Source organism: Lycium ferocissimum, chromosome 7, assembly GCF_029784015.1.
Source record: "Lycium ferocissimum isolate CSIRO_LF1 chromosome 7, AGI_CSIRO_Lferr_CH_V1, whole genome shotgun sequence".
Classification (NCBI taxonomy): Eukaryota; Viridiplantae; Streptophyta; class Magnoliopsida; order Solanales; family Solanaceae; genus Lycium; species Lycium ferocissimum.
In genome coordinates, this window is record NC_081348.1 from 48,872,072 (window position 1) to 48,891,911 (window position 19,840).

The following is a 19,840-nucleotide window of genomic DNA, read 5'->3' on the forward strand; positions in this document are numbered from 1 at the left end:
TCAGGGTGTTGAAATTATCTTCTAGCAGTGTCACAAGTTCCATCCCAGGATAACATAGTTTTTTATATTTAGCTTTTTTTTTTTTTTCAAATCCCCTGAGTGAAAATTTTGAATTCGCCACTAGGCGCTTTTGACTTACAAGCCAAAAATTAAGTTAAGAATTTTAACTTATGGCTTATTTTTATTGTTTTGACGGTAAAATAAGTGCTTAAAATATTTTTTTTATTTTACTCAGACACTATAAAATTGCTTGCGCACTTAAAATAAGCAATATAAACAGGCTCTATATATACGCTACTGGATTTTGTATATTTGTCATTTTTGTTTTTTGTAAGTACAATTGGAGGAAAAAAGGGATTGAGTTTTTTTAAAAAAAAACTATGTCCCTTTCTTTTACGTTTTGTCTAAGGACCCGGAAGAGTGGGGAAGGGATATGGATGAAGATGGGATTTGAGGAAGCTAAATTCTTTTGAATTTCTGAGGGTTTCGATTAGATAATAATTTTGGGATAAATATGTATTATTTAGTTTGTATTTGATTGTTTTGATGCAAGTATTTTTGAGATTATTTATAACACAATTATGATATTATTTTTATATCAATTTATATATATATATTGATCCCGAGATAAAACATAAGATGACACATTTGCTCTTTCTGAGAAGCTCCTCTCAAAGTCTTTAGAGAAAGATAATATTAAATTTGGAAAAAAGAGTTCACACAAGTTTATTGAGTGTAAATATTTTATAATATATTTCATATTTAGTTTAATAAATTAGACGTTGCGAATAAAAGTATATTTATTATTATTATTTAATTCTGATAGTGTAATTCTCAAATTATATTTACTCCACTTTATAACTTGTTCACAAATGAAATACGTAATTATGTATAGAAGTTAATTTATTTATTTTTTCCTTTTGATTTGTGTGTGTATGTGTGGAGCCGGAAAGACGGTGGGAATGTGAAAGGAAACAAGAAAGAAAGAAGTTGGAAAAATGTGGATTTTAAATTTGTATCAGAATATTTTGATTAGATATCTTATTTTGCCGTAGATAGCAAGGGAAAGAGCCGTGTATGCAGAGGTAGTTGACTCTTTAAAGATAAGATGGAAAATACAATATAATTCCTAAGGGGTAGTTTGGTTGGAAAATAAGTTATTCCAAGATTAATTTGAGATGAGTTTATCCCATATTTCAGGATAATATTAAATTTGGAAAAAAGATAATGAAACTGAAATGAAAGAGTACAAAAATGACGTTTGTGAATTAATCAGGGCTTTAAAACGGATGCCAAACATTGAATGAAAAACTCAAAAAATACATATAAAGCGGAATTGAAGGCCATGTGTGTAGCCAGGGGGGTCATCTTTTTAATTTATGATGTTTTCTAAGTTTGAGTGGCTTAAGTTGTGAAATTTTCGTGCACTGTATGAAAAGAAAAGTCAAATTATGTGTCCCAAATTAACAAAGATAATTAATTAAAGAGGGATACGCAGACGATTAATATCACGTGTAAGGATTTAATATAGAAGTTGATGTATATATACCAAGATTTCTTGTACGTAATTATTAGAAAGTATACTCTAATGGGGAGTAGTTGATATTAGGATTGCGGAGAAAACAAGTTTTTCACTATTATCAAGAGATGATATACATTTTGCCTATAAGAAGAAGTTTCTCATGGTGATCACCTACATACTATGTTACAAATACTAAAGAGTAATTATAACAAAAAAAATTTAAATAAGATATGTAAATTGGAATAAACGTCTGTAGTATTTTGCCCTTAGCATTTATTATGGAGTTCAACTTTAATACATCAACAGTAATTTTTTATAATTTTTTATAATCAGGTCATTTAATTATTTAAAGATAATGACAACTAATTTTTAATAAGTACAACGGTCCACAATAAGTGATTATTAAGGGTTTAACATACATATTAAAAGAACCATATTCAATACTGCCTCCGGATAAAAAAGAGTGTCCACTTAGCCATTTGCACACCCCTTAAGAAAATATTAACTCCTAGATAAAAATAGGTAATTTGACTAAAATGCCCCTAATTAAATAGGTATTGGGATTTGGTCACTTAACACTTAATAAGGGAAATTTGAAAAAATAAGATTAATTGTTTCATGATTTGATAAGTGGACACTCTTTTTTACCCAAGAAAAAAAGGCTAAGTGGCCACTTTTTTTTTATTCGGAGGGAGTATCATTTATTATGAAGGTTATTTGACTAAATTACATTTTATCTCTTTTCAACATTAATTAAGAAGTAGCGAAGACTTTCTAAAAAAATTGGTCAAATCATTTAGGGTGACACTAGTCTTAATTGCTAAGCAGAAATTATAAATATCTCAAAGTTAAAATTATAGTAGTGTTCTTCTTTGCCTAACATGTATTTTTATTTAGCTCAAACCCAAATTGCAAATTTGTATTTTTTTTCCCACTAAATTAAATGAATAACCGCATTCAAAGTTTGGCCTAGTAATTAATGAAGTCATTACAAATCTTGGAGATTAGGGCTCAGATTTCATCCGAGGCAAAAATTATTAGGTGATTATCTATATATATATTATTTTTGAAAAGAACAACTAGAAAAACAAGTTAAGTGGAATTGTGATTTTTGCAATAGATAGATCTACGTCACTACAAGAAAGAAGACATTTGCCAATAAATTTTCTTGTTGCCATAGAATTGACTATTGTTGTAAAAAGTATTTTTGGCAACAACATTTTTTTTGTTGCATAAACTTTTCTCATCGACTGTTAATATATTATTGCAACTACGTGCAACAACTTTTGTGTTATTGCCAAAAGTATTTTTTACAACAATAGTCAAAATATGACAACAAAATTAAATTCGGCAACAAAAAAAATTCATTTTTAAAAATTTCATCATATATGTCAATAATAAAATTAAGTTATTGCCAAATATTAAATTTTACCAATAATATTATTTTTGTTGCCATTTCTGTACTTTCTTGTAGTGTGTGCTCCTAACTCGGCAAACAAAATATCACTTATCAAGCCAGTGTTTTGTTCCTATCGAAAAGAGATATTCCTTTTCTCCTAAATGTAACAAAAATGTGTATATACACATTAAATTCATTCTAAAACAGATTGATGAAAGCTTATAGGCCCCATCTTTTTCTTAAAGTGTTTGCAATCTAAATCACGTATATTGTAGTTTAATTTTGCCAAAACATGGATTTTATCATTTTACAATATATTTCCTGAAGTAACCTTTCTAGTCTTGATATTTGGTTAATTAAAAGGGGAATATTTGATATTGGTTGCTAAAATACATTAAAAATGATTTTTGATATTTCAGTTATGACAATCTCGAGAATTCAAGTTTATATAGACTTTTCCACGAAGTTAAACTGTATGCCTGCATATTTGTAAGTTTGTAGAAAATATTGAATAAAATTCACAAATACCCACTTATCAGTCTTATAATTGAGGTGAATTTTATTGACAAGAGTTTCCACCTTGTAATCCCGTTCCTATTTTTCCTTCAAAAAGGCCCTATAATTAAAAGATAACCGTTATCAAATGACTAATTTTCAAAGGTAGAGCCAAAAAGTAGCTATAAATTTCTACAAAAATATCTTGGTATAAAATTCAGAATGTGAAGAGTGAATTATATAACAAGCAATCCATGAAGAGCCCACTACCATGTCTTTTTATGCTTAGCCAAGATTTTCACCTAGTGGTTTAAAAAATATAAAGAAGTAAATATATGAAGAAGCCAAGGGGGTTCAACATCTACTATATATAGATAAAAAAAATACTTTTAATCTTATATATATACTGTAATTTTTGCCGAGGGGGTTTGGATAGATAGCTCTTCCCCTGAGGGTGTGGGCAATCGATTTTTTGGATAGGTTTTTTTAAACTTCTATTTAGTTCATCGGTTTAGTTCAGTATGATTCGGGCTTTTTCAAATTCGGTTCTATTCGATTTATTTATTTTAAAAAAAAAAAAAATTGATTCTTCGGTATGGGGCTACTTAATGCCTATTTTTCTACTTGTAAAATGGGGCCATTCATATATATCATTAATTAGTAGGTGAATGAGCTTTACCTGTTACCAAAATTTTGCTATAAGGAACAGCATCTATGTTTTCAACATTTGTTTGCTTTCTTAATGGTTTGCTTTTGTTTAAGCAAATTTTAGATTAGTTTTCATTTTCAATTCAAGTAATGCATCAATTAAGAGCTAAATTGTTTTCCAAGTTGCAATTAATTTATTCTTAATTGTAGAAAATAAAAGGGAGAAAAGGACTATAGAATAATTTAGTCACCCCAAAATTTTCACTTGAAGAATATAGCAAAATGTAGTTCCTTTCTTTACTAAGCAATGTCTGACATTTCTTTAAAAGGTAAAATACAATTAAAATTGTCAGGTCCACTTACAATTATGAAAAACAAATTCTTTAGAATTGACCGTTACGTTATAACAATGGGTAAAACAAAAATGAAAAATCGGTTAGAAGGTGTTCTCATTAATCATAGCTTCCCTACTTTTACATCTTTTTAGTGAAAAGCATTACATGCAAGGAATTTATTTTTATTTAACCTTCAGGTATTCGGAACTAGGGTAGCAAAACTAGCCCATAAAAATATGATTTGTCTAATTTGTTCAAGTTTGGAATGGCTAAAGTTACCAGTTTCAAAAAAAAAAAATAACCTGCTCATTTATTAACTCAATTCATTTTGATCCTTAATTAATTCAACTCATCTAAAAATTGGGATGATTTGGACTAAATATATAGCTCAACTGGCCCTAAAGAAACCTTGTTGTGTTTGATATGTTATATATAGTTATAATAAAGATATGTTTGATTAATTCTATTTGATAATTAAACAAATTATAATTGGTCATCCGGACTGATTTTTACTTGAAAATACACCTTCCCAATTATTTTTCAATTACACCCAATGGCCTTGCAAATGGATGATCTTGAACTTTCCATCCCTAAAGTCGAGACTTTTTAAATTTGAAATTTTACAAATAGGTAATACAAGGTAAAAGCTCAAAATCATCCACCCCTAAGACCAAAAGGACGGACAGTCACAAAGATCCCGCATTAAGTGATCGGCGGATGGGCCGCGTTCCCCAAGAGTGTAATGTGACAACCTATCCTAATCTGACATTAATAACTCGCTTTTCTGGCTCTAACTTTGTACTTTATAGATCACACGGAGACACTTTTACCGTTGCTACTTGCTAAGGCTCCCCGTCCATCCACCTCCAGACCATTCTTGTAAATTGCCCGAGATTTTTATGTGTGTTTAATGGGCTTATCTTCACTTTTACATACATAACTGGCCTAGGCCCAAAAAAGAAGTAGAAGCCCAATAGTAAAATTTTGAAGAGGTCAATTAAGTCAAAGTACAATATCTTTTTAGTTTTATTTTTTTTATATTAAGGCTAGAAATAATGAGACTTGTCTCTCTGTCCATCTGAAAAAAAACAAAAAAAAAAACAATTGTTTACTCTCCATTTGAGTCCACTCCTAAAGAAGAAGAGAACCATAAGGCATTGTTTGGATAAAACTAAAAAAACAAAAATGGCCTCTGCTTTGCAGATTTCTTCACAGTACTACCACAATAAAGTTGCTCTTTGTTCTGTGTCTCCTGTTCTTCCAAATTTAAGAAAACCAAACAGGGTACTAAATTCAGGCACCTCAAATTTCAATTATAACAAGTTTAAAGTTAGAGCTTTAAAGGAGAAAACAACAGAGGAAATTAAGTCTGCTGAGGATATTACAAAGAAATTTGGTCTAGAAGCTGGTCTATGGAAGGTAGCTTATTCTTTTTTTTTTTTTTTTTTTCATTTTAATTTTCATTTTCTTTTCTTTTCTTGTTTTTGTTCTTTGTGGGTGTTTGGAATTTGGAATTTGGAATTTTTTGGTTAATACTTATTTGTTTCTTGATGTTTGATTGTTGGAAATTTTGGATTGTGTCCATTTAAGTGTGAATTTTTTTAGTATAACCATATAGTATCCAAAACTTACTGGCCCTGGCTCGACTAATTCAGATTCGTGTTCCATAGAGCAAATATGCGGGAAGGGCTCTTATCAGGAGTTTTTCTATTCCGAGAACTCGAACATAAGACGGGAGGAATTTTATTCATCCCACCACATCCCTGAGCCATAGGAAAATAAATGAAAAGATTTAAAAAACAAAACAAAAAAAACCATATTTTCTCAAGACCTTTTACTTATTTGTTGGATAACTAACAACTTGTTTTGATGGTTATTACATATCGTTTGATATTATATTTTACTCCCTCCGTCCCAAAATACGTGTCACTTTAACAAAAAAAGTTTGTCCCAAAAAAAGTGTGGCTTTAGGAATTCATAACAAAAAATAGTAATTGTTTCCAACTATACCCTTGTATTAAAGAACTACTTCTTCTTAACAATGATCAATTATCAAGAAACATCTAATAAATAGGGTAACTTAGTAAACCATACCTTGTATTTATTGTTTTTATTAAGGGACATGTAATGAGTTAAATCGACACTTATTTTGGTACGGAGGGAGTATTGTATTGTTTTGATGAATACAATATTTGGATAGGTTGTATCGTTTTCCGTCATTTCATAGTGCCACACTCCAGTGATTTCATTCTTTTCTATTCTAGTCTTTCCCTTAACTTACCTGCAAGGTGTTTACACCAAACCATATCTAACTTATTGTATTATATCATGGTTAAATGATTTGATGAGGTGAAATTATATGTTAATTAACCATGGTTAAATGTGAGAAGTGCATGTGAAAAAACGTGTCATGCATTCATTGATTTGGTGTAAACTGTTGATGCGGGCATGTTTTACCATGTTTGCATTCTATTCTACCCCTTACCTTCCCGTTCGCCTACCTAAGAACCCCCACGAAAGATTTATCTTATTAATATATCAAATTAGATTACAGCATTGTGTTTGAATATAATACCTGATTAGTTAGAGTTTGTAATCTATAAAGCCTTTCTGATTCAAATGTGCTTGCAGATATTTAGCTCAAAAGAGGAAGGAGATGAAGAGAACAAGGAAAAGAAATCAAAAGGGGACCAAGCAAAAGAGCTTTTGGCTAAATATGGAGGAGCCTATCTAGCAACCTCCATTACTCTCTCCTTGATATCATTTACTCTCTGTTATGCTTTGATCAATGCTGGTGTTGATGTTCAATCCTTGCTACAAAAGGTACACTTTTTCCAACACAAAAAAGTTTTAGTATTAGATTTCCTTTGAAGGAATTAGTAGAAAAAGGAGAGGAGAAGAAAAATATATAATGTATTCTTGCACCCCCATGGTGTGTGGCCTGGCGGCTATGCTGCTCGGATTCTTCAATTATGTTGCCCGGTGCAATGTCGGATCCTCCAAAGTATTCTTGCATCACAAGACGTTTGGCCTGGCAGCTATGTTGTTCGGACTCTTCAAAAATGTTGCGTGGATGTGTTCTGGATCCTCCAAAAGTAGTGCATTCTTTGAGGATCCGATACGGATGCGGCTGCATTTTTGAAGAGTTTGAGCAGTAGCCTGGCGGCCAATGAAACTAGGACGAAAATTAGAAGAGACTAGAATTTCACTCCCAATTGAGGCAAAAGATTAGGTGATTTCTACTCTCTGCCTTAGAAGTATTGGTGGGCAGAGTTATCATGCACTATCATGTACTGGTGAGGGTATGCATGGACCCTGTGAAGCGTAGGTTGGCATATTGCAGCAACTACTATTACTACATCTCAATCTCAAACAATTTAGGGCCGGCTATATGAAATCCTCGCCATCCATATCGCCCCATTTAAACTCATCTCGATCGACACAAAACACTAAAAGTTCTCTATATTTTCAATTGGCATATGAATCTTTGACGTGATTAAAAGATCATAGGAAACATCGGACTTAAATCGTCAAGAAAAATATATAATTTTGAGTTGAATATGTTATTTCATGTCATTCCTTTCCCTTTCTACTATAAGCAATCACCTTATAATTGCAACCATTTTGACAACAGAACTTAAATATTTTGCAGGTGGGAATTTCTACTGATGCGACTGGGGAGAAAGTAGGAACTTTTGCATTGGCCTATGCAGCTCACAAAGCTGCATCACCTATTAGATTTCCTCCTACTGTTGCTCTAACACCAGTTGTTGCTGGTTGGATTGGAAAGAAAGTTGATAAGGAGAAGTAAACTAGGATGATTTTGGATACAATTTTGTTGCAGATGTAATATATGTTAGTGAATACTACAGGTTATCTTACTAGTATTTAATTGTTCTTGCTACTTAGGTCAACACTGTTGATACGTGCAAGATTTAGCACAGTATATATATAACCGGAAATACAGATTTTTCCTCATGTTTTATCGTACTTCTCAATTTTCCAGCAGCATGGGAGATCAATCTTGCAGAAATAATGAAGATTCTAACTTTAACAGTAAAGTTAAACCATACGGAAAAATCCATACGATAGAACGGATCTTTTACACAAATGGCCAGCCAAATTCACTAATTACTTTTCCTAGCCGGTATACATTAAATTATGCACTAATTATACATATATTATACACCCGCTGGATATTTTAAGAAATTGGGTGGAAGGCTATTTAGGTTAATTCTTCTAGAACGAACAAGAAGTATGAAAGGTTTCACTGGAGCATATTGTGTATTTGATGTAATTCGAGAACTTGAATAGCAGAAAAGCCAACTCCAGACACATTCCCGTGTAAAAAAGACTGCAGCAACTAAATCAAACTTGTCCAAGTAGAAGAATAATCTAGGTTAATACACATTTGAATTCACCTAATTATATTGTTAGAGCTAAGATTAGAGAAAGCGATAAGTTAGACAATACACGAGGCAAGATTTCGACAGCTTAACCTGCTGACTGTTGCTATTACAAGTACAATCTAAGTATATCTAAACTGTACAATGAACAACCGGCCCCAGTCTAGCAATTTCTCGAGCCTCAAATGCAAGAGCTCCCGGATGGATGCGCCTGTTTTATTCCTTTGAGAGTTCAAATAGCTGTACAGAGGATTATATCTAATGTATAAAACTCTTACTCGACCAAAAACAAGCATCATCTTGCTGATGGACCATTCATCTTTCAGAAAACTAAGCCCGGGTATGCACATAAACACCAGCAAATACCATTCAGCACCCGGTAGTATTAGCTGCAGAAGGTACTTCAGTTGTAGTGGGCGGTGGAGTTTGGGCTCGTGGTGTACTGACATTAGCGATGGAATAATCCTCTTGAATTACATCCAACTCATTCCAGTCAATAGCAGCTATTTCTGAGTTATGGATGTCATATTCGGAGAAGTAATTCTGATAAAAAATTAAACTTTTATGCACGAAACATTTGCCTACAGGTAACCATTCATAATAAGGAGTATAACCTGGAAAATAAAACAGGTAACCTGCTATAACCGCTTAAAATACACAAACTTTGTAAAAATCCGTGTATATAAGTTAAATTTCTTTTGATAATATCAAGACAAGCAGAAAATAAAGTTTGAGTAGGATACATTCTGTCCTCCACATGTCAGTGATGCTAACATCTGCATCTGACAAAAGCCAGTAATCTGCTTCATTCTGTTAAGATTTGAAATAATTAGAAACTCAGAACTATAGTTATTCAAATCCTAAATTTTATCATGATAACTGAGATCGATCGTCTTTGAAACATCTATTTTTCTAGGAAGGCAAAATGCAAATGCTTTACGGGTCATATTTTCCTAGCCTTGCTCAATTATGTAATGCTCGTAAAAAGTAACTTACATCAACATCTGGAACAATCTTCATGATTCCACTCACAAAGTCCTGTGAAGTACCTAAGTCGGAGCACACTCTTTGATTTTCGTTTTCCTCGATCCCAATACCGACTTCCCTGTTCTCCTCATCAGTAGCCAATGTTGCAGTTGCATTCTCATCCAGACCAGATGTTGAAGGCATGCTTTGCGGTGCCTCAACTGCATTTACCTCTTCAAACTTCTCCTCAAATTGACTAAAGCACAACACAAGTTTCAAAAAATTAGAAATAAATTTTCCATTTCCCCGGTAGAAAATGTGAAAAAGCTCATAAACACCCCTCTCCCCTTCCCTCTGGTCCAGTTCATATTGTGCTAAGCAGCAGCAAAAGTACCTGACAAGGTAAACATCAATGGGGCCCATGGTGCTCCGTAACACGATTCTGTATCTCCTTTGTGGATAATCAACAGCCTATTAGAGACAAGGACATGCTAAGATATGTGGAAGTTCTAGGGTAAGAAATGGGACTATTTCTGTAATAAAGAGATATCGGTTACCTCATCAGGATCGGGGACTTCTAAAGTGGTGCCATGTGGAGCTTTGATTGCTATCAATGTTTCGTTCTGATCAAACCAATCATTTTACACTAGCGCATCAGTCAATTATTGAAGGTTGCGTTGAAAGAAAGGGAACCGGAAAACTGAAAGGGGAGTTAAAATATTACCTGGAAACAAGGTAAGCTCTTGATATCATCTTCAGTGACAAAAAGCCATCTTTTGGATAGAAAATTTCAGGATATCAGTATTTAAGAATGAAGGAGGAAATCAGTGAGCAGATAAATCCATCAAAAAGTGCACGATCAGAACGTTCTTCATATTTAAGCCAAAGATGCTACCTTTGATTATTTTCATCTTCACTCAGGTCCCTTAACCTTTCCTGCATATCTCTGAAAGAAGCCAACAATACCACAATATCAGCTCAGAGATGAAGCATAGCAATGTTGGATTTTGTTTTACAGGCGAAGAAGCTAACCTTATCTGGTCATCTAATCTTTGCTCTTTGATAGTCAAATTTTCCACTTCTGCCTGCAAAGGGAGTGCAAACTACCGATAAGCGCATACCATGAAGAGAAACGCACCCTTTCCTTTTTCTTGTCACTCCAATTTCATAGATATTCAACTTTTTTTATTGGTATAGATATTCCACATTTAAAACTGATACTAGCATGTGAATGTAAGTTTTATAACGTAAGCAGCCTTCAGGGAGGAGGCACAGGTTAAGGGTGTATTTGGCATGAAGGAAGATATTTTCCGTGGAAAATGTTTTTTTTTTTTGGAAAATAAGTGGGTTTCTTATGAAAATGTTTTTTTGGAAAATAAGTGGGTTTCTTATTTATTTTCTGGTGTTTTGTAAGTAAGCAAAAAAATATTATCCCAAGAGCATTTATATGTAATCTAGCAAAACACTATGGGGGTAAGATGGGGTGGGAAGTGGTGGTTTGGGGGTGACGGGGGTGGGATGGTCAAGGGGTGGGGGTTGGGTGAGTGGGGAGGAGACAATGAACTTGGAATGTCACTTATGAACTTGTTTTCCGTACTTCCATTAGGGAAGTCATTTTCCTCATTTTTAAGGAACTTGATTTCCTAGAGAAAATGTTTTGAAAAACATTTTGACCAACCAAACATGAAAAAATTGGAATCCATACCAAACACCCCCTAAAATTAAGAGCATTTGAATGCTTAAAACTGTTGTTTTGTGAAAACAATTTCGACTCATTTTTTCAAGAGACTCGAGGATCTTTTCACAAGTACGAGCCTTTTTGCTCGGGACTTCACTTTTAGACGACAAATGTGTAAACTAAACAAAAAAGAAAGAAATACAACAGGCGTTGGAGTAATGGTCCTCACCTGTAAACTTGCAACACTCTGGTCAGCTTCTCCTGGTTTCGTGACATCTAGACCCCTACATAATAATGTAAAACATAGTTTAACTTATTTTTTTCTCTTAATGATCCCGAATCACATTAACATCGATGATAAACAACTGAGTAATTTAGTCGAATGGATGAGTATTGAGTATTTGGACCGTACTTCCACTGGATCCTGTTTTTGAGTTTCTTTTCTATCAGCCCAATGCCTTCCAGGACATTTGTAATGTCATATATACGCCTTTTCTGCACCTGTTAAAAGGAATAACCACCTAACTGGTAAGACTTCAACTTACAAGCATAGTAGGAACAAATAAGCAAAACTTACAAGCATAGTAGGAACCAATAAGCAAAAATGGTCCCTTATGTTTGAGGGTAGGTTCAAAATAGTCCCCTAAGTATGCATTGAACAGTTTTGGTCCTTTAAGTTTGCCAATTAACACGTGTCTCCCTCAAATATTTAACAATTTATGTTTGTTAGATTTGACGGGAACAGTGAAAAAAAAAGATTTAACCATACACACCAAGAAAGTCCAATCAAATCCTAAAATATGCAACACAAAAAACAACACTAGACACTGAAAAAATATATAAATAGTAAAAGCTACACCAGACTCGAGAAAAATAAAAAATTGTACCTCTATATGTGAGTTCCTGCTAATTTTCTTATCTTTTCTTTTTTTTCTTCATAATACCCGTCAAATCTAACAGACAGAATTTGATAAATATTTGAAGAAGGCTAAAAATGTTAACTTTTGGGTTTTGGCAACCTTAAAGGACCAAAACTGTTCAATGCATACTTAAGAAACTATTTTGAAACCCTCAAGCATAAGGGACTATTTTTGTTAATTGCTCCACATCATCTGCATGTTTGATTAGATTGATGAACTTCACCTCTAATGTATCAGCAGCTTTATTTAGATCAAGCATACCATCTTCTGCATGTTTGATTAGATTGATGAACTTCTTTGTTAGAAGACCTGAACGGGAATTAAGAGATGTTGTCATCAGTATGTTTTACTATATAGTTCTTCCATCTAACGGGTCATTGCGGAGAAGTATATATAAACCACAAAGATGTACACACTTTAGAACAACTCAGACATTAGAGAAATAATAGATTGAAGGACAAACCAACAATTATGTCATTAAAGTTTTGATTTACCCAGAGAGCTATCATATCGACAAGGACCAACTGGAGTAACATTATTGCCTGAAGGGGATCCTGTAAATTCAATAACCAAAAGTTAGAACTAGTAATTTTCTGATTGTATAGATAAGGTTGGTCTCAGAAAAAGTGAGTTGGTCTCAGAAAAAGTGAACAGCAAAAGATAATGATTGTGTGAGAGGAGGAAAAGAAAAAGAGGCAGATCATGTATAAGTTACTGGCTTGCAGAAGTAAGATTGCTATACTGAATGCTCCTTTGAAAGCAAGTACAGAAAATGAGAAAAAAGGTCTCTTATGTTTGAGGGTAGGTTTAAAATAATCCCATAAGTATGCACTGAACAGTTTTGATCCTTTAAGTTTGTCAACTGTTAACACTTTTAATCTCCGTCAAATATTTACTGAATCCTGTCGGTTAGATTTGACAAGAACTATGGAAAAAAAAAATTATTAGGAACTCACATTTAGAGGTACAATTTTTGTAGTTTCTGCTAATTTTGATTTATTTTTTAGAGTATGGTGCACTTATTGAGGTGTAACTTTTGCTATCTTTTCATATCTTTGTAGTGTCTAGTGCAGTTTTTTGTGTTGCATATTTAAGATTTGATGGGATTTTCTTCGTGTGTATGGTTAAATCCTTTTTTTCATTGTTTCGTCAAATCTAACAAACAAAGTTCGGTAAATAGTTAACGGGGTCTAAAAGTATTAATTTTTGGCAAAACATAAAGGACCAAAACTGTTCAGTGCATACTTAAGGGCCTATCTTGAACCTACCCTCAAACATAAGGGACCATTTTTGTCATTTTCTTAAATAGAGTACATTAACATTTCAAATGAAAACTTTTCCATCGAAAATGCTCACCAACATTGGAGGCAATAGCTTGAGAAGCAGATTTGGCCTTTGAAGTCCTTGGAACTTTCTGTGCAGTTCCAGATTTTCCAGACATTGGTGTCTGCACGGGGCTGTTGACATTAGCATATCCAGAAACGGGATTCTGGTCACCAAGCCTCTGTCCATTATTTGATGCTGCAATCTTCCGCTTCAGTGGCTGATCAAGACAATAGAGTACCCCAAGTTCTATCAGCAATTTATTAAACATTTAACCTATCAGTGTCTGAAAATGAAATTGATATATAAATATAAACTTGTAAAACTACAGTCATCTCCATTAAATCAACATATGCTAATTGCAACTTCTCTTTTTAAATTAACAAGGATTTTGCATAAACAATGGAAGAAATTATGCATGCCATGGATTCTTCACTCCCGTTATTTTCTTGAGCCGAGGGTCTATCAGAAACATCCTCTCTACCTCCCAAGGTAGGGGTAACGTCTACGTACACACTACCGTCCTCAGACCCCACTTGTTGGATTTACAGTGGGTATGTTGTTGTTGTAATGGAAGAAACTAAGCACATAGTATTAACAGTTCGAATTAGTCACACCGCACTTGTTAGTAGGTTAGTCCTACTTATATAACAAATTCCTCACTAATGGTCAGACAAAGTGACAAAATATTATAATGCAACTCACTCTTGCAAAGTTTGAATTAAGTCCAGTTTGTCCTCACCATATGTATTATAACAAGATTGCACCAAGTACCTAGATTACATAGATATTTGAATTTCAGCCTCTGGGTGGAATTTCTTTGCTTTCAAAACACCTCGTGTTCCTTTCCCTTCATATAATCCAAAGAACACTGCCAGGAACAGTACTCCAACTGCTTTTCAGCTTTTGTGCCCTTTGAGAAACAACCTTTTCAAATTAGCATATAAACAACCTTTTCAAAAAAAAAAAAAAAAAACTGCCAGTAACAGTCCTCCAAATTCCTTCCCCGCACAGGAAGCATCTTCTGCACAATTGCACACCTTTGTTCCTGCATATTAGTCTGAGTCGAGCACCCTCCATGAGCTAATATCCAGCAGAGACAAGCTAACTTATAAGGCGCTCTGGCTTCCCAAATAATCTACCAGGGCCACAGGTGAAAATTATCTACAGAAACCATGGTTTTATAGCAGGATTGACCATCTCTCTGTCCTTTCCAGATCAGAACATCAGCATCTGCAAGTTATATGTTTCAAAAAAAAAAAACATCAACATATGCAGCATCCAGAGAAACCAGCTTAACTCCTGAAGTAATGCGACCATTCCTATACTTCCCAGTCAAAACTCAAAACATCCCCTTCTAAAGCTCAAAAACCATATATATTATCTCTTCTCAATTGTGCGACAGCTTCTTTATCCACAGCAAAAATGTATAGATCTGGAAATCTCAGTTTCAAAGGGGAATGTCCAATCCATGCATCAAATTTAGTCTTAACTCCATTTCTTACTTGTATTCTGGTCTTGTCATGCAAGAGATTCCAGTGGCTTGGCTTCTGATCATTTTCTATATCCAACCCATCAGATCCATTGACTTCATTAGTTTTCCAGAAATCTTGTTCACCATACTTGGTCATCATAACCCTTCTCCACAATAAGAACTGGAGTTAAGTAATGAAAGGTGATATTCTTTTCATTCTTCTTTTCTTTCTTTCTCTTCTCCTTCTCTTTCTTTTTTCTGTTCCTTCCTTCATCTTTCTATCCTTTGTCTTCTAGGTCAACATATCTTACTTCATTTGACTTTGACTAAATTCAGCATGAATCCCAAACTCACACCCCTGTCGTATTGGCACCGATTAATGGTGCCTATGGAAAGAACCGTGTAACATAGATTGCTTCTGCACAACATATTTTACTTAAAGGAAGTTCTGTAAGGAGATCCTAGGCGAGGGGTTGAGTCTTCTTCTCAACGCGATCATCTGGCAACTTGGAACCGGTAATAGGTGAATTTGGCTTCAACTTACCTTAACTGATTTAGAGGTTTTTACAACCAGTACCGAATAATGATATAAGGTGTAGGGGTAGTTCATAGTTATATGGGTATAATGGGTTATATGGTTAAATAACATAACCAAACCAATTTAGTCGGTTTTTATATAGTCTATAAACCATATATATAAGTAAAATATATAACCACCGGTTTACATATTGTCGGTTTGGTATATATATGGTTTTATATATATATATATATACAATTCAAATATTCTCTATACATTCTTCAAATTTATATAAGCTCTTATATTTTCTCACGGCCCACAAGGGCGAATATATATATGTATATATATATATATATATATATAAGTATATATAGATATGAAATATATAAGAGATATAGGATTATATTACTTTTACCCTTATATATATATAAGACTTATATAGAGTTGGGCTTGGATTATATGGACTTGGACATATTCTTGGGGCATTCACAGACTTGTCTGTTCTTTTTGGGGTGGTCTTTAAATTTTACCCCTCATATTTGAAATCTTTAAAATTTGTAAATTAGCTAACACCCATAGGTTTCGATAACCCACGCGCAATATATATATATAATAAAAAAATTCGCAAGGCAAGTTTAATTTTAACCTAATCTCCAAATACTTTTGTTAAGGAAATACTAAAAGTTATGGGACCAAGATACTTATGCTCTTGTAACCGGATTAGCGACAGTATGCGGTCCCGTTTAAATTTGATAATTCCTTCACAAAGTTATGCCGGTCCGGTTATAAAAGTTTGCCCATTAAAGTATGCCCCCAATTTACAGCACTCCAACTGCTTTTCAGCTTATGTGGACCAAGATACAACCTTTTCAAATTAGCTTATGGGCAGATTTTTCAAAAAAAAAAAAAAAACTGCCAGTAACAGTTTGATAATTCCTTCACAGGAAGTTATGCTTCTGATAAAAGTTTGCCCATTAACTTTGTTCCGATGGGGGCATATTATGTCTTAGCAGAGCAAACTTTGTCTTGAAGCATATATATGTATTTTTTTTTTTTTTTAACCACTTATAAGTGTTAGAACGAGTTAAAACATCCAGGGCAAACCTATGTAAATATTGAATCGTTGATGTACTTAATTTCTTTCAATTTCCACATAATATCTTCCGATGCCTTCAAATATGTACACTCTTTAGAATCTAAACAAAGCATCAACAAGTCCATATCCAGAGACTTAATCCTTAAAGCATCTTTATAAACCACGACTTTTTTTCCAAAACCACAAAACATCCCTTTGCCTAATAAAAAGGCATTTCAAGTTTCTCTTCTCAATTGTGCGACACTTTTATCCACAGTTATGTTTAACTAAAAGTCTCAGTTTCAAAGGGGAATTTTGCCTCCAGGGGCAGACATTTAGTTATTAACTCCATAACTTTAACTTTTTCTCAAAGATTGTTGTCATGAAGATCCTAGATTCCAGTGGCTGCCTTGCGAAATTATTTTTTATTTTATGCCCGAGCGGGGTTCGAACCCGAACTTCCTTTATGTATTCCTCATCTTTTCACAAAGGGCAAAATTTAACCCTTCAAATACGAAGGCAAAATTTAAAGATCACAAATTTGAGGGCAAAATTTAAAGACCACCCAAACTTCTTTTCAATCCGTGCAAAAAAATATATTCTTTTTCTGACGTTCCTTAAAAATAAGTAGACTAAAATTATATTAATAATTAAAAGGTATAAAATATCTTTAATTATTTGACTTTGTTAATATTATACATATAAATAATTATAAATTTTATGTATATAATTATCTATTGAGTTCGGTTATTTATTCTGTTATTTTTTACTATAACCATAACCAAACCAAATATTATCGGTTTTTAATTTAAAACTTCCAAAACCAAACCAAACTTGGAATGTCGGTTTTTTATTCGGTTTGGTTAAATTTTCCTTAACTGGTTTTGGTTTTAACCAAAACCGAATAATGATATAAGGTGTGTCCTTTGGAAAATGCCTTAAGGAGATTATACATGTTAAGCAAATAGTCTTGGCTTAACTCTAAACCCAATTTTTAGCCCATGAGGTGAAATTGACAACAAACATTCCTCAACCAATATGCGCCATTTAAGACCTATCATCTTGCATGCCCGAAATTGGACACTCGGAGCATGAACAACATATCATTGAGACCCATCATTGGGTAAGCCAAAAATTAGGACATGTGAAGAAAATAAAGCTCAGGCTTAACTTAACCCCAAAAGCTAGCTCATGAGGTGAAGAATTTCCAACATCATATGAAGAGACAACAGTCTATTCTCTCAATTGGACATCAGGCGCATGGACAACATAACATGGTCACCAACATGGAGGAAACAAAGATTAAAACCACACAGGTAAATTTGCAAAAACTCGAATCGAGATCAAGAAAGATCATTGCTTTGAAAGTTTTCACATGTCAAGTTTTTCATCCAACGCCTCTAAGTAACTCCAATTTGATTTTCCAATTAGAGAAGTCAAATTGAGCTGGATAAAGCTACTTTGACCACTCGATATCCAAAATCCAACAGCACATTTTACACAACCAGTTCTTAAACACATTTTCACCACTAGCACTCGACAATAGAGTAAATTACATCACAAAAGGTAGACAATATAGCATCAAAGAATATGAAAGCTCACAAAAGAATCACAAAGAAAGCTCACAATAGTCTCGATATCCAAAATTCAACAGCACACTATGCACAATCAATTCCTTGATCCATTTATACCACTAGCAATCAACAATAAAGTTAACTACATCACAAAAAAGCTCACAAGAGCTTTAACTGTAAGCAAGAATTCCAGTAAACCTACCTCAAAACTTCACTTAAACAACACAAAACCACTAATAAAGCACCATTTAGTACCCAAATTCCAACACAAATTTTACCTACAACTGTTCAATTATCCCATATACACTTAAATTACATTAGTAAACCACTAAATAAACCGAAAGAGAGCTCACCGGAGTCTTAACAACAATTCTAGGGGGTTCTTGAGCAGCCGGATCAGTAGAAAACCGGTGATAATCACCAAAAACCGGTTTAGTAATCGACGAAAACTGAAGCTGACGCTTCAAAGATTGTTGTTGCTGCTGTGGGGGTGGCATGATCTACTAAATCTTTCTTCTTTAACAAACCCCAGCTCAGTAAAAACCCCAATAAACCCAAAAAAATTCAATCTTTTTTATTTTCAGTGGCAAAAAAGAGAGAAAAATGATTTCTTGAACAAACCCCAGCTAAGAAAAAAGCCCAAAAATTCTAAAAATTCAATCTTTTTTTATTTTCAGCGGCAAAAAAGAGAGAAAATTGATAATTGGAAAACACTTTTTGGTTCTTGAGGTTTTTGGGATGCTAAATCTTTCTTTTTGAACAACCCCAGCTAAAAAAAACACAAAAAAAAAAAAGCTCTTTTTTTATTTTTAGTGGCAAAAAAGATAGAAAATTGATGGAATTAAAAACCCTTTTCAGTTCTTGAGGTTTTGGGGATGCTAAATCTTTCTTTTTGAAAAACCCCAACTGAGGAAAAAAACACAAAAAAACGATCTTTTTTATTTTTAGTGGCAAAAGAAGAGGGAAAGTTGATTTCTTGAACAAACCCCAGCTGAGAAAAAAACCCAAGAATCCTAAAAATTCAATCTTTATTGTTTTTAGTAGCAAAAAAGAGTGAAAATTGATGGAATTGAAAAACCCTTTTTGGTTCTTGAGGTTTTTGAGATATGGGGTTTGGGAAAAGAGTGAATTGAAGGAAAATAATAGGTAAAAAAAGGGTATTGAAGAGAAAAGAGGAAGAAAAATGAGATCTGAAATTGGGAAAATGAAAGAGAAAAAAAAGCGGGAAGAGAGAGAAAGAAAAAACGGTAGGGGAAAGAGGAAGAAGAAGCAAAGAAAGAAACAAGAGGGAATTTGGTTTGGAAATATATGTGGAGGGAATGTGCAGACTGCAGTTTTTTGTAAAAAAAAAAAAAAAAATATACTGTAATTAAAGTATCATTGATCTGGATTTAATAGTTAAATCAAATAAGAAGTGGAGTACTATGTTTTTACATTATTGTTATATATACTCTGTTATGATAGTTTAATGATATGCCAAAGTTTGGAATTAGTTGGAAGCTCCATTT

At 33.5% G+C, this 19,840-nt stretch overlaps 2 protein-coding genes across 3 annotated transcripts; one reads left to right on the plus strand and one right to left on the minus strand.

Moving 5' to 3' along the window:
• The first annotated feature begins 5,473 nt into the window (after positions 1-5,473).
• LOC132065505 (uncharacterized) lies at positions 5,474-8,376 on the plus strand. The gene is made up of 3 exons (XM_059458927.1): positions 5,474-5,818; positions 7,031-7,222; positions 8,052-8,376. Exons 1-3 carry the CDS (start codon positions 5,585-5,587, stop codon positions 8,208-8,210), a joined length of 585 nt encoding a protein of 194 aa, XP_059314910.1. The 5' UTR covers positions 5,474-5,584; the 3' UTR covers positions 8,211-8,376.
• A 366-nt stretch (positions 8,377-8,742) lies between these two features.
• Positions 8,743-18,907, minus strand: LOC132065506 (transcription factor E2FB-like). 2 transcript variants are annotated; one of them, XM_059458928.1, is made up of 14 exons: positions 18,686-18,907; positions 13,726-13,912; positions 12,864-12,923; positions 12,593-12,678; positions 11,862-11,950; positions 11,679-11,733; positions 10,804-10,856; positions 10,667-10,717; positions 10,496-10,544; positions 10,329-10,394; positions 10,166-10,242; positions 9,802-10,027; positions 9,549-9,615; positions 8,743-9,308 (listed from the first exon to the last, which is right to left on the minus strand). In XM_059458928.1, the coding sequence occupies exons 1-14, from the start codon at positions 18,827-18,829 to the stop codon at positions 9,175-9,177; spliced, it is 1,344 nt and encodes a 447-aa protein (XP_059314911.1). In that variant the 5' UTR covers positions 18,830-18,907; the 3' UTR covers positions 8,743-9,174. The 2 variants fall into 2 exon arrangements, with proteins under 2 accessions (XP_059314911.1, XP_059314912.1); XM_059458929.1 differs by having other exon boundaries at positions 13,726-13,978; positions 18,686-18,796.
• Between the last annotated feature and the right edge of the window lie 933 nt (positions 18,908-19,840).

Excerpts from the sequence above, each read along its gene's own strand:
- LOC132065505 (XM_059458927.1), top strand. The coding sequence starts at position 5,585 with ATGGCCTCTGCTTTGCAGATTTCTTCACAGTACTACCACAATAAAGTT. Across the intron at positions 5,819-7,030 it reads TAGAAGCTGGTCTATGGAAG|ATATTTAGCTCAAAAGAGGA; the intron begins GTAGCTTATTCT and ends ATGTGCTTGCAG. Across the intron at positions 7,223-8,051 it reads TTCAATCCTTGCTACAAAAG|GTGGGAATTTCTACTGATGC; the intron begins GTACACTTTTTC and ends AATATTTTGCAG.
- LOC132065506 (XM_059458928.1), bottom strand. The coding sequence starts at position 18,829 with ATGCCACCCCCACAGCAGCAACAACAATCTTTGAAGCGTCAGCTTCAG. Across the intron at positions 13,913-18,685 it reads GAATTGTTGTTAAGACTCCG|CCACTGAAGCGGAAGATTGC; the intron begins GTGAGCTCTCTT and ends TGTCTTGATCAG. Across the intron at positions 12,679-12,863 it reads TCGATATGATAGCTCTCTGG|GTCTTCTAACAAAGAAGTTC; the intron begins GTAAATCAAAAC and ends ATTCCCGTTCAG.